The sequence below is a fragment of the Porites lutea genome, chromosome 10 (assembly GCF_958299795.1).
Source record: "Porites lutea chromosome 10, jaPorLute2.1, whole genome shotgun sequence".
NCBI classification, from domain to species: domain Eukaryota; kingdom Metazoa; phylum Cnidaria; class Anthozoa; order Scleractinia; family Poritidae; genus Porites; species Porites lutea.
Genome location: NC_133210.1, coordinates 28,983,825 through 28,997,189, shown reverse-complemented (window position 1 = coordinate 28,997,189; position 13,365 = coordinate 28,983,825). Strand labels below are relative to the sequence as shown.

At 40.2% G+C, this 13,365-nt stretch overlaps 2 protein-coding genes across 2 annotated transcripts; one reads left to right on the top strand and one right to left on the bottom strand.

Moving 5' to 3' along the window:
• The first annotated feature begins 311 nt into the window (after positions 1–311).
• On the top strand, positions 312–4,591 carry LOC140950937 (uncharacterized). The gene is made up of 4 exons (XM_073400152.1): positions 312–1,362; positions 1,530–2,076; positions 3,434–3,578; positions 4,136–4,591. Exons 1-4 carry the CDS (start codon positions 368–370, stop codon positions 4,324–4,326), a joined length of 1,878 nt encoding a protein of 625 aa, XP_073256253.1. The 5' UTR covers positions 312–367; the 3' UTR covers positions 4,327–4,591.
• Positions 4,592–5,019: 428 nt separating this feature from the next.
• On the bottom strand, positions 5,020–11,278 carry LOC140950564 (zinc transporter ZIP12-like). Its single transcript, XM_073399801.1, has 6 exons — positions 11,039–11,278; positions 8,387–8,556; positions 8,030–8,164; positions 6,856–7,141; positions 5,959–6,146; positions 5,020–5,358 (listed from the first exon to the last, which is right to left on the bottom strand). Exons 1-6 carry the CDS (start codon positions 11,052–11,054, stop codon positions 5,206–5,208), a joined length of 948 nt encoding a protein of 315 aa, XP_073255902.1. The 5' UTR covers positions 11,055–11,278; the 3' UTR covers positions 5,020–5,205.
• Between the last annotated feature and the right edge of the window lie 2,087 nt (positions 11,279–13,365).

Below are 13,365 nucleotides of genomic sequence, written 5' to 3'. Positions count from 1 at the left end.
TTGTTTGCTAACGACATACGATTGTTTTTTATTGTTGCGCGACATTGAAGTTCTTCGCAATGAGTTTTGGTTTCCATGTAAACTATATCAACATAAGCGTTTTCTTTGTACTGCAACACAAAGGAAACAATATTATCGAAAAGAGGTTTCGTGATTGATATTCAAAAGAATTTCAGCTTGATATTTTCTGCCGACCTATCGAAAATTGTAATGTTTAGGCTATGGATCTTTAAAGCCTTCAAAGAAAGCTTAGCTGAACGGTCTTCATTGGCAACCTCCTGGCGTATAGTGAAGGTAATTATCCAAAGAAACATCAATTTCCTTGATAACTTTCATGAGCGATTTTACATGACGAGTGAATGACTAAATGAGAGGGTCAAAAACCAAAGTTATTTTCCGGATTTTGGACACGCTTTCTAGCGTTTTGTCATTGTTAGCTTTGTTGCTGATTTATCGCCGTATAACAGACAGCGATTTTAGCCTATTCAACAACTTGGAGTCGAAGACGAGACAAAACGATTTTGAAACAACTCCAACCCAGGAAAACGATCTTAATCGATACAATTATGGTAAATTAGCTGTTGAAGTCTGGCCTAATATTTGTGGTGGCAAATTATCCAACTTATACAATTCTCCGTTCTTCCCGCGGTTTGCAGAAAAGTCGCATTTTATCTCGGAAACGAAAACAAAGCTGAATGAAAGCAACTATGGACAACGGATAGCTGGTTATTTGCAACCAAAGGAAACCGGTTATTACAAGTTTGTCTTGTATTCTGACGATGGCTCGGAGTTTTGGTTTGGTTCCAATGTTAGTCTGACAAGTTTAAAGCTCGCGGCCAGTGTTGCATCGCGGGATAGAATTGGCAGCGCGCCAGTCGGCGAGATTCGGTATGACTCTCAAATAACAGATGATTTTCTCCTTGAAAAGGGAAATAAATATCCATTAGAAATAATTCATCTTCAAGGCACCGAAGCGGATTTTGTGGAATTGCATTGGATTCAACCTGGAAAACACTATTTGGAAGTTATAACCTCAGAATACATTTCGCATCTTTCTAACTCGCATCCAGTGTCCAAAATTGCTGTTTCGAGTGATGTAGAAAGCCAATCTACCGTGGCTGTGACAACGAAGTTCTACCTTGTGGCTTTTCTCACAGAAGGTATCGTAAAAAGTATACTTCCCACGTGTAATTTCGTACTTCCGGCCTCAACAAAACCGGAAGTGGCTCGTTTCCATGCTTACAGAGAAGTCAAGGAAGTCACCATAGTAACAAACGATAAAGAAGGAAACTGGACGAAAAATAAAGAAGCAAAGAGGCTAGCTGATCTTTTCATGGCCAGACTTGGAAAAATTTTTCCAAAGTGAGTGTATTATTTTAATATTTAAAATAATGAATTAAGCGCTGAATTAGCGAATTTATAGCGTTCTTCATTTTAAATACATTGATCCTACAGCTTCAGTAGTGTTAGTTCAGTGTTGGCTTTACATTACACCTTTACAACTTGCCTTTTTTTTCCTTCTTTTCCAGAAAGTACAAAATTGTTAGGTTTTACAACCTTGAACGCATTCCTTTAGAAGACGAAAGCAGATTTGTACTGTATTTTCTAGAGCTAGAATTGGGTTGTGACGCTCTAGACTACACAGAGAGAGTCGTAGAGTACGTGCTTTTACAAAATCACGAACAGAACGGTGTCCTAACGACCGATGCTCAGCTCTGTTATCCAAGAGGACTGGATTGGAACAAAGATGCTGTGGTCCATTTGATCCTGGCTGTACATCACGAAGGTCCGCGTTTTCGTCGTTTTATTGAAAAACTGGAAAAAATCTTCAAGGAGAATCTTGAAGTATATTTCCACCTTGTGGTTGTTAACTCTGGTAACGCAGGACTAGACATCCGGGAAATTCTTGGGGCAACCTCGTTGCTGAAGTACAAGGTGGAAGAGTTAGAAGGTGACTTCTCCAGGACTCGCGCAATTAATTATGGGATAAGACAAATTCAAGACCCAGAACATATTATCCTCACTGCTGATGTTCACATGGACATACCGGCTTCCATTTTTGAAGACTCTCGTAAAGTAAGTTTCCAGTATTTGCTCTCATTGCTCTTGATCCATGATTCGAGATTGTGAGAAGAACTGGGTCGGTGTTGTGTCGAATTGCACTATGGGAATGTTTTGGGGACCCTTAATTTCGCTTCAATTACAAAGTTTCGCGCGATGCTGGGTCGACCTTCGTACCCCGAAACGGTCCCATCGTGCAATTTGATTCAACACGGACCCAGTCTCAGGCTCGAATTTAAAATGGCCGATATTGAATTTTTCCGCACCTATTTTGATAGCCCACGTTTAGTATATTAAATTTCTAACATTACTCCGAGTCTTTAGGGACAAAATTGCAAATTCTTTCACGACTCCATTGTCTCACAATTTCCAGGAGCGCAAAGAAAACAAAACCAAATAAAGAAAATGACCAGAATTTTAATATACCGAACGTGGGCTATACCGCCTTTGGAAAATACTTGATAAAATCGATTGGAAACAAAATTTTGAGCCCGCAATGAGCACCCCTAGTAAAACCTTGTTTCCACTGCAACTGCAGATAACTGAATCTGATTTACTTTAGAGCGTATTCACATGACGTCACGGCGGCCGTATTGGTGTTCCAAAACAGTAAAACGGCGGCCATGTTGGCGTACCGAGGACAACCCAGTGGGAATTGAACTCTTTTCTTATGTATAAACTTTCTTTTGTTCGTATTATTTAGCATGGATGCTGGCCACGTGAGTGAATACGCTCTATAAATCGATGTGATTTAGCCACTTCCATTTTTTAAGTGCGCGGAGCTCTCCACTATTTCTTCAGCTGGAGCTGTGCCTGCTTTCAGTTTCTTGACACAGAAATCCCTTATTATTAGCTGCACCAACAGGAATGAAGCTCGTGAATACTAAGATCCAATTGAACAGTGCCCTGATCCTTGTGGGACTTGTATTTTTTGTTCCCAGTCCGCGCCAAGCGCATTACTCTATCGTTTTCAAGTCTAGCCTATATCTGGTCCCGCATTCTCAGGCCATCGGCAAGGAACTGAATCGGGAGATGGAATTGGATTTCTGTACCCCCTTATTTCATTTTTCTCATGGATCAGGTTAGCGAAAGTGAACTCGAAATTATACCATCCTTTATTCTTTATGACCAAACATACCGCATACGCGGCATTTTGGATCCTAGCAGTATGAACCCATCCCAGCAAATGAGTCATGTTTTTTTTCTTATGTCTTCCTTCTTGACCCCGACAATTTTCTTACTTTTGTAGGTTCTTTACCTACCCCTCCCCTACCCGATCATTTTGCCTTGAGTGAGATGTTAATGTTAACATTGGGTCAGGGGAGGGGTGGGTGGGTATTAAGGTTATTGACTATCTTGGTTTTCTGTTTAGCATTGTATTGAGGGAAAGATGATTTTTGCGCCCGTGCAATATGCTTTGGACTGCGGGGCGTACCCCAACAAACCAAAAGGGTCATGGTATAGTCATGGATACCAAATGATTGGCATGTATAAGGGCGATTGGGATCGGACTGGAGGTGAGTTTCAAAAGCATGCTAAGCAACGAGTGACCAAAATTCGAAAAATAATGACAGTTAGCGCAGACGCATAAAAATAGTTTTAAAAACTTCAACTTCATTCCACCCATAGACATTTGGTAGAGGAGACCAATAATGAAAGGCAGCAAACATCAAAGATAAAAACGACGGTGCTGCAGTTTATGTTCAAAGCTCTCTGACGTTGCACAATACTTTGTTTCTTGTTCACAAATCGTAATGGAATAAATTAATGCAACGTTTCTATGGTCAATAAGATCAAAATGATAGGAATGATCACGGCATAGCGTTGCGCACCTTCAAGTGAACAAAAATGTATAATAAAGGGTCCCAAGGACTTCGAAACCCTTCTACACTAGATCTATAATAACAAAGCTTTACCTTGAGGTTGCACTTTCAGTGTTCCTTTCTTCAAGAAGGAATATAGGAAACAAGCTATCTCAAATGCAATTGTAAATGCTTTTAATAACAAATCATCTGCAATTTTTTTGCAACGTTGTTTTGCAAAAACTTAATGTTGAACGTTGAACATTCTTTAGGACTGGATGAAAGTGTGAATGATCATCAAGCAGCCTGGAACCTAGTGGACCGCATTTTGTCCAGCGGACTCCACGTGGCACGAATGAGGAGTCCAAACCTGTTTCGCTTGTTTTATCCCGAGTCACGAGATTTCACAGCAATGTTAACAAGCGTCAGAAAGGCTTCGGGATATTACAAAGAGGATGTTTAATTAACTATTAGGGTTGGTTAATAATTGTCTTACGTGGTCAAATGCAGCTTGAAGAAGTAGATTCTATAGTCAGAAAGTTTGTTTAATTGAAGGTAAATCACGAAGAGGAATAAACAAAGTAATATTTAGAATGAAAACTCGCAAAAGAGCAACAACGACAGGAGAAGTAGAAAAAAATAATGATAAAAATTTTTATGTCCAAACAACAGCATGAAACAGCGTAAATAAATCGAAATAGAACCTTTTCACTCAGATGGCCTGCATCTTGTGCAAATTTCTTGGAACAAAAGAAAGTTGTTTTAAAACATAACAAAAAGATTTAACCAAACTCCCACAGGATTGGTTTGAGACACCAACATGGCCGCCGTTTCATTGTTTTGAAACACCAGTATGGTAAAGATTGTACTCTTTCCTCGGGTAAAACCTTTCTTTTGTAGAGCTAATAAACACGTTAGCGAAAAAAAATGTCTGTTTGATTATTTATTCAGGAATGGTTGTAACAAAATTCTATAATTACAGTCAAAGAAATTCTCAAATTCTTTTTAACCGCGGCAGGATTAACTCAGTTGGTAGAGCGCTTGACTGTATAGCGGGAGGTCGCGGGTTCGATTCCCGGGACCGGACCAATACTCAAGGTCTTAAGATAACTTAGAAATGAAGGTACTCCCTTTGCACTGCAAGCGGCTGGACCTTCGCGTGACTCGGATGACCACGTAAAATGAGGGTCTCGTCTCCAGTTGGATAGTGCCCCCAATAAGCACTTTCGTGCTAAATACATTGATGATCAAATGAAATGCATTTTTTTAATAGTGAAATTGAGACCAGCTCCTTTAATTAAAAAATATGTATCCCTAACACAGCTAAGCTACTTCTACATTATTATAACGTTTGTAACGTGCTCCTTATTTCTTCTTCAAAAGCTGCTAATAACATCATGATCAAAAATCCTAAGATAATACCCAGATTTTGGAGTAATATAAAACATCTTTTCTTCTCTGTTCTAGCTGCTATAGAAATGAACATCTCTGGAATCTAAAAGGAAAACGTAGACAGTGTATTAATTAGTTAAAAAGCGATGTTGCGCGTTGTACCACCCATGTTCGAGTTGTCTCGCAACAAATCAGTTTGTTTCCGTAACAGGAGAGAATCTGCGCTGGGTCGATCTTGACAGTTCGTCACAGTAGCAGATCCAGAGGAGGGGCCCGGGCCTCCCCTTAGTTTTAGACCAAATTGAGATCTGAAGGGCCGAAAAAATTTTTTTTGAGATTAGCCCCCACCCCCACCTCCCCACTTATCTCAGGGTCTGGATGACCGGGCCCCCTCCCCCCCCCCCCTGATCTGAAGGTCTGGATCCGCCACTACGTCACATATTGGATAGGTTTCTGTGCCAGAACGTTCCTACTATAAGTACGGAAAGCTTTCATCTCGACAAGTGAAACTTGACTATCCGGTATAGTGCAGACATATTGGTTCTTGAAAATTCTCGTTGCCGTTGCCGTTGCCGTCGCCGTCGTCGTTGCCAAGTTCCTGATAGGAGAGGGAACATCTCCACAAGAAGGATACGCAGTGCCGCTTCCAGCTCAGAGAAAGAGAGAGATTGGGGAAACGAAAACAACTGTAAGTTCCACTTACCATTTCTGCTAAGGCAATGTAAAGAAACATCCCTGCGATCACAGCAAATATCCAAACTGTCAGATTAAGACTGGTACCTAATATGGCACCAACAACCACGCCCACGTAGGAAAAGAAGTAACATGTTGATAAAAGGCAAAGAGCTTTACGGAAAGAGACCCCAGATGAAACAAAGATGGCGAAAGCACCTGAAATGAACATCAAATTTTCATTACTACATGAAACTTTCGTGACATGAAACTTTCTTGCTTGCTTTCTCGCAGGAGCTGAACTGCAGTGGCGAATTGTTTTAAGCAAAGATATTTTTTAACTTTTCATCGGAGAGTCATTCAACTTTGTCTTCGAGTTCAGCTTGAAATTCGAACCCGCGACCTCCCACTCTGCAGTTGAGCGCTGTACCGACTGAGCTACAATGGACTTCCCGTGGTCTGAAAGGCGTAATATACAGATTTAGCCAAGGCCAAAAGCCAAGCTTTCGCGGGATCCTTAGAGAAATGTCTCTCTGAAGTAATTCAACTTTCATCATTGGCAAGAAACAAACTAAATCCCTCTTAAAAAGATGGAGCTGAGCCAACGATCAATTGTAAACCAATAACTGGTCAGTGGAAAACTTAAAGCAACCAACTCAATTATTTGAACACCTGAGCATACATTTATGTGACACTAGTCAGCGGATTTGACAGCTGTCAATTGACCATAACATAGGTGTCCAATATCAAGATAAACACAGATTGTATATATTTATGCTTTGAACTCTAGGCTGGTAAGTGTGACATTTCGCATCCGCTAAGACGAAGGTGGACGTACGAACGGGCATACGGATATTTTGTCACAACTTAAATTTCTTGGAAACATAGATAACCACATTTTATTACCCATGATTAATTATTTCCCTACCGGTTATATTTGGGATTTCATGAAACAAAACGGCAAGTGAGGTGCTGAGACCATCTGCCGCTGCATTGGAGAAGGCTGCCCCGATAGCTAGTCCGTCGCTTGCTGTATGTAACATCTCACCAAACATCAACATCCATAGAAGGGCCTTCTTTTCATGAGGCCGAGGCTGCTTAGATTCCTTTACCGTATCACAATTTAAGAGTGACTTTTCGGTATCGTGTTGTAACAACTCTAAATTCTCATGGTTGTCACCGCTTGATATGGCATGCCAGTGAGAATGGCCACCCTGAAAACAGAGAAAGCGGCAGCAAGAATTATCTCAAAAACTGGCCCAGTTTAGCGGACAGGCTCCCAAGGGGAGAGGGGTGAATAGGAAAATCGGCTAGCGAAGCGAGCTAAGCTTGGCCTGGCCTTGTTTCTCCCCAAGGTGAGATTTCCTTTTTCGCCCCGCTCCAACTGGGAGCCCGTCTAAAGCAGGACCCAATTACACCTTTCACCGTTTAAGGCATTTATCTAACTGATATTCCAAGGGGAATATTCGATAGAGTTTTATACGAGTGTCCATTGATTCAACTGTAGAACCAGAACCTCCCTTTGCGCGTGTAGAAGAACGAAAAGCTCCATGCTCTGCAATGAAGAGATACAATCTCCAATTCATAAGCTCCAAACAGAATAAAAACTCCTCTCTCGAGTTACGATGAAACTAAAGGCCTGTTTATATCAGGTGAGCAATCCCGGTCAGCCAGGCCACAGGTAATGTTACGCAACAATGCCGATGCTCGCCGATGCTCATATTTCGAGCTTAGGCTACCTGTGACCAGGCTGGCCCGCGTTACCAGTCTGGCTTGGCTCATGCCTTGTTTCCTCTTAAAATCTTCGTTGTGTTTATATGAGTAGGCGGGCTGGCCAGCTTAGCGAGATCCCAGTTGCTCAAGCCGAGATCTCGGCAAGCGGGCTACCGCCAGCCCGCCGTCTTATATTAACACAACGCAAATTAAAGCGGGCTGGATTACGTCATATAAATAGGCCCTAAGACGTTCAAAGATGTTGCCTTAGTAGACCTTAGTAGTTCCATAAAATTATATCAGACTCAGGCAACTCTTGAAATATAACCTCGTGTAATACTTTGAAAAACCACAATTGTACGATTTTGTAGATCTAGTTTGCCTTTTACCTCTTGGGAATGAAAGTAAAGATGAAAGAGATAGAAGAAATAAATGCTGCAAGCCATCAGGAGACATCGCCACAAAATCACGTGATCGTCTGGAGTAGTACCACCATGTTTGTGGTGAACGTCAGAATTCAACGCCTGTAAGGAAAATAATAACCAGTTATTACGTTCGACAGAGCACAACCTCGTAAATCTCGAGGGCAACCCGATTAATGGCTCATGTTCAAATCTTATAGTTTCTTGCATGTAGCCCGCATAACACAGCATGTAGCTTTTTGTACAATTAAACACACAAAATACCGTAAATTCTGCAACTCGTTATCTGTTCGCTTTTGGAGAGCTGCTTCCGACCGTACTTACGTGCGGAATCAAATGAAAGATGGCGTCCCCTGCAAGGCAGGCAGCCCCGAGTGCCGTAAATAGTGTGATCGCATGTTCTTGATACTTCCCAAGTGCAGGATATATCACAACTGATGACAGGACGGCGAGGACAAAAACAATCGTTTGCGCCCCACAACCCTGCAAAATAGCTGTGGAAAATAGAAATAGAGAATGCTTCGTTGAAATCACTTCAGGAACACTGTGGCGGATCCAGGGGGAGGGTCCGTCCGGGGGGTCCCGGGACCCCGCTATCAGACCTGACGTTGGTTTGAGACTGAAATTCTTACATCCACAGGATCGTATATCACCTTTTAACTAGCTGATTTTTTTAATGAAACGTGCGTTGTATTCTGCCACTAAACTAAATTCCAGGGATATTAAGAAATTAAATGTAATTGTTTTTGGGTGGCCCTCCAATGATCTGTTCGCCTCTGCTCGCAAAGCAGTATTTCCTGCGCCAAAGGCGACCGGCGTTCACAGATTGGGAAACACTTGGTCGTCTCCGTGAGAAAAAAAATTGCCACAATAAAGGTCAACAGTCCTTTCTGAACCAAAGTTTGGACGCACCTATCCCCCAATCAAAAATTCCTGGATTCGCCCCTGAGAACGTACAAATGATAACCCAAAACATGCTCTCATCAGGCTACGTCCAGACGAATCCAGATATTTCTCAAGCCGCTACTTTTTACTCGAATCGGCCTATTTGTGTTCACACGAAACCAATGAATCCGCTAACCGATACCGCATTGTTTCGAAACCTCTTTCCAGAGTGGTTTAAGCCCCTCCCACAGGAATCTGGATAAAAATTAGGCGGTTTCAAAAATATCCGCATTTGTGTGGACATGGCCTTATGGAAATGCCATTACATCAATAGCCTGGCTTTCTCTGAGAAAAATAAGAATATTTGGCCAGGCTAGGAAAAACAAGATTACATTTAAAAATAGCGCATTTTACTTGGATGTTGAGTAAATAACTGTTGAATTTACAGCTATTTTTTTGTTGATTCATAATGGTAATTGAACTGAGTGGAGTGTAATTTGGTCTGAAATCATACGCGTGATACGCGTGATTTCACAATCGGACGAGCGCGTAGCGCGAGTTCGATTGTGAAATCACAAGTATGATTTTAGACCACAATTGCCAGAGACGAAGTTCAATTACCACTTTATTACGGCCATTTTGAAATCGCAGAATTCAGTCAGTGCCAATATTTTATTGATCAAGTAGCCAGTTGGTTGAAAAGCGTAAACAAAAGGGCTTTTTCATCTCATTTTGTATTCCACACACTTTACATAAAGTCCATTTCCGCCCGTAAATAGCAGGTGCTAGTCGAGGCGGGCCGAGATAATAGGTACAGTAGTCAGTAAAAAGTAACAAATAAATAGATAGATAGATAGATAAATAGAAACAAAAATGATGCGATTTAAAACAAAAATTATACGATTTAGAACATGAATGACGCGATCTAGAACAGAAGTAATAAAAAATAGTGTGATTTGTGAATTAATCACATTGCTGAGAGCCAATGAGATTGCAGGGATCATCAGTGGTTTCAAAATGGATGTAATAAATGAATTAATTCTTCCACTTACTACTGAAAGTTCTAGTACGATAAGGTGCATTCAACTAAAAAATGTTTTTAAACGTAAGTTCGGTCAGATTATACACGTAGAAAATTTACATACCACATGAAAATACGAAATCTTTTGTTTACATAACATTTTTCATTTTGGTAATGATCATTGTTAGAACGTTGCATAGATGAAGGCAATGAAAAGTTCCCTTGGCAACCAGGAAACGGAGAGAGGTCTACCAGATGGTCTTTAGAAATTTAGCGTATTTCATTTTGATTTTTTTAAAAACACTACAACCAGTAGTGCAACATACCATTTTCAGAACTCCAATAAAACATTTGATTATGCCGGGAAAAAATTGTGTCTTATGCCGTAATCTGTTATACTCAAGATATGGTATCATGTAAATGCCCTCATTTTAAAAGGCATAATCCGACAGATCTTGATGGACCCTAAATATAAAATTCATTAAGATACCCAGACTCATAACAAAAGCCATTTTAATGTTAAAACTTCTCTATTCGTCTTAAAACTGTATTGTATAAGAAAAGAACTTGAAGCTAGTGTAATTTTTTTTTAAAAAACTTAATCTGATTTGGTAGCAACTTAGACTAGTTTTAACATTTCGTGGGAGCTTTATATTAATGAGAGTTTTTTATTTCCGACATTGTCACTTGCACAGATGATAGAAACCTTTCAGTGGATACACTTGCATCTATTTATGATCGTTTTAGTTTTTTTTGCTTTTCAAAACGGTTAAATTTTCTGTAAGAGAATTATATTAATTCGTTTTTCTTCCCTTTTTACTTGCGTCAGCCGCGAACTGGGAACTAAAATTGGCCATCGACTTTGTCGTATTTGAGATTCGAAGTAAGGTTTAATGAAACACAAGTTTTCGAAGCTATATTGGCTGGTCATGAAAGTTTCGATCTGTTTCCGAATAATAAGTATATTTTCAGTAAAATAACACAGCTAGAGTTTAACAATTCTAGTAACTGCCAAAAGTCGACTTTAAATATTTCCAACTACAGCGTAAAATAATATAACCAACACTTACCTCGAATGTTAAACATAAGAGAACTTACGAACTTAAGCTGGTGACATTAACAACAACCAATTTTGACGACGTTTAAGGCTCCTGAGTCAAGACAAAACAACGCTGTTTGCACCAAGGTACTGCGTGTTGTCGGGGTAAAATTACTGAAATGAATCGATGTCAAAAATTTTCCCGGCAATCAGCCACCATTTTTGGTAGTTTCACACAGTCACGCGGATACTTGTTTCGAGTGACTTCAACCACCAGTCAGCTTGAAGCAGGTGATTGTTTTTTTTTTAACTCATTTGAAAACAACTGTTCGCTTCTCACTTACTTAATGAGAAAACAGCCCAAATTATCACTGCGACTACGCAGATCTGAATAGCGCTTCTGATTGGTTGAAAAAATTCCCTCGCAGGACGCGTACATCACGCGCGAGAATTCTGCTACGTTAGGCTACTTCCTAGGCGCAGTCAGATAACTTTTCAGAAAACCTCGCAAGGCTCGTTCCGTTTGACTCTTGATTTTTGCCATCTGCTATGCCAAGCTCACTTGCGTGAATTCTACCTCTGTAATATTTACAGAGCTGTTTATTTGCGAATTTTTAATTGACACTATAAAGTGACAGGACTACGAGATCTGCATTCCTCTAATAACCAGTAATGATTAAGTTGATTTTTGAATGTTATGTTTGGTCCAATTGCAGATAATTTAAAGTCTTAAACATAACTGATGCGAACGAAAACCCCATGAGATTCGACTTCTTGGACGTCTTATGTATGGGTTTTTGACTGCTGGATCTGAAAAGTACAGTGACAGTTCTTCGTGCAAGGTACGTTCTACGCGTCTCGCTTCAAAACCCCGACGACACGCCTACCCTTAGTCAGTTCTGGCCAACCTACCAGACCCGCAAAGAAGATTTTTTTGGCTACTTAAAGAAAAATATAAACATGTTTTTGATGGAAGTGGAGACACGTCTTACCTGTCCTTACTTCACGGCATCCCCTCTGTGGAGGAACAACATTTTCGATACGATGACGTAACAAAGGATTCATGACATGCGCAAACACTGCTCGCGCAGTGTTCACCAAAATTATTCACCTTAGATACGAGAAGGGAACTGGGCTGAGTTAACTTTCGCAAAGGAAAAAAATACCAATAGCAGACCCGTACGTCCTCAATAACAATCCCAGAAGTCTTTATGAATTCCCTTCTTGTTAGCACATCTCGTTCCCAGAGGCTGCGATCCTTTTGGTCAGCGCCAAGGATCACCATCCTCTGAGCTAATCCCACAAAAAGAAACAAAATACCGGTAAGTAGGGGGAAAGAAAAGGATCAAAACATTTGGGAAAATTTGATTGACCAACCCAAAATGGTTCTCCATGTTCTAAACAAAAAGCCCTTTGAAACAAGACCTCTGATTGCTTTTTCGATTCAACTCTTTTTTGCTGCCTTATGCCTGGATATTTGCATAAAAAAATCTCTGTGTTTACACCAATGGCACATGACGTTGACGTTGGTGAACGACAAAAAAAAAAGAAAACCGGTGATGATTGAATTCTTTCGTCATGTCAAACCTTTCGTTTTTTCACAAGAAGTATGCACAGCTAATAACCACGTGAACAAAAAAGATTTACAGTTGAACTTCTCCATAACGACCGTCGGGGACAGAAGACATTAGCAGTCGCATAGAGGTTTAAACAAGGGGAAATTGTATGGACTGTGCGCAAAAAAATATGGTCGTCGTAGACAGGCAGCCGTTGCGGCGAGGTAGCCCTTAGTGGAGTTTCGACTGTATCAGTGTGTGTGTTTGATTTTCTTAGTCAAGAATGGATCTAAGCAAAATTTTATTATTACTGTTAAAGAAGTTCTGAAATTCTTTTCATTTGGTGAAATTGAGACCAGCTCCTTTAATTAAAATAAATATGTATATACAGACAATATATTTGACCCTCATTTGACGTTTAAATTCAGTATTACATTTCTGATGATGTAAGAGACTTTTTTTTTGTTAGTGTTCTGTGGTAACAAACAACTCTTATATATCTTTTATAATTGTCTATTAACCTGCGTTTAGAGACTTGGAAGCAAAGAGTGAAATCATTTTCAGTATGAGCATAAGGCTATCGTATTTGCCTATTGGATTTTTTATTGTTGTTAATTATTAAGTTAAAACAAAATGGAAAAATCCAGCGGGCAAATGCGACGGCTATAGAGCGTTTCCCAATTGAAAGGCCAGCAGCTATGTAGCAATTTATTGGAACAAGGGAAGCATTTACTCAAGAAAAAGAGTTCATCTCCCACAGGTTTTATTTGGAACACTAACATGACCGCCATTCCATTGTTTT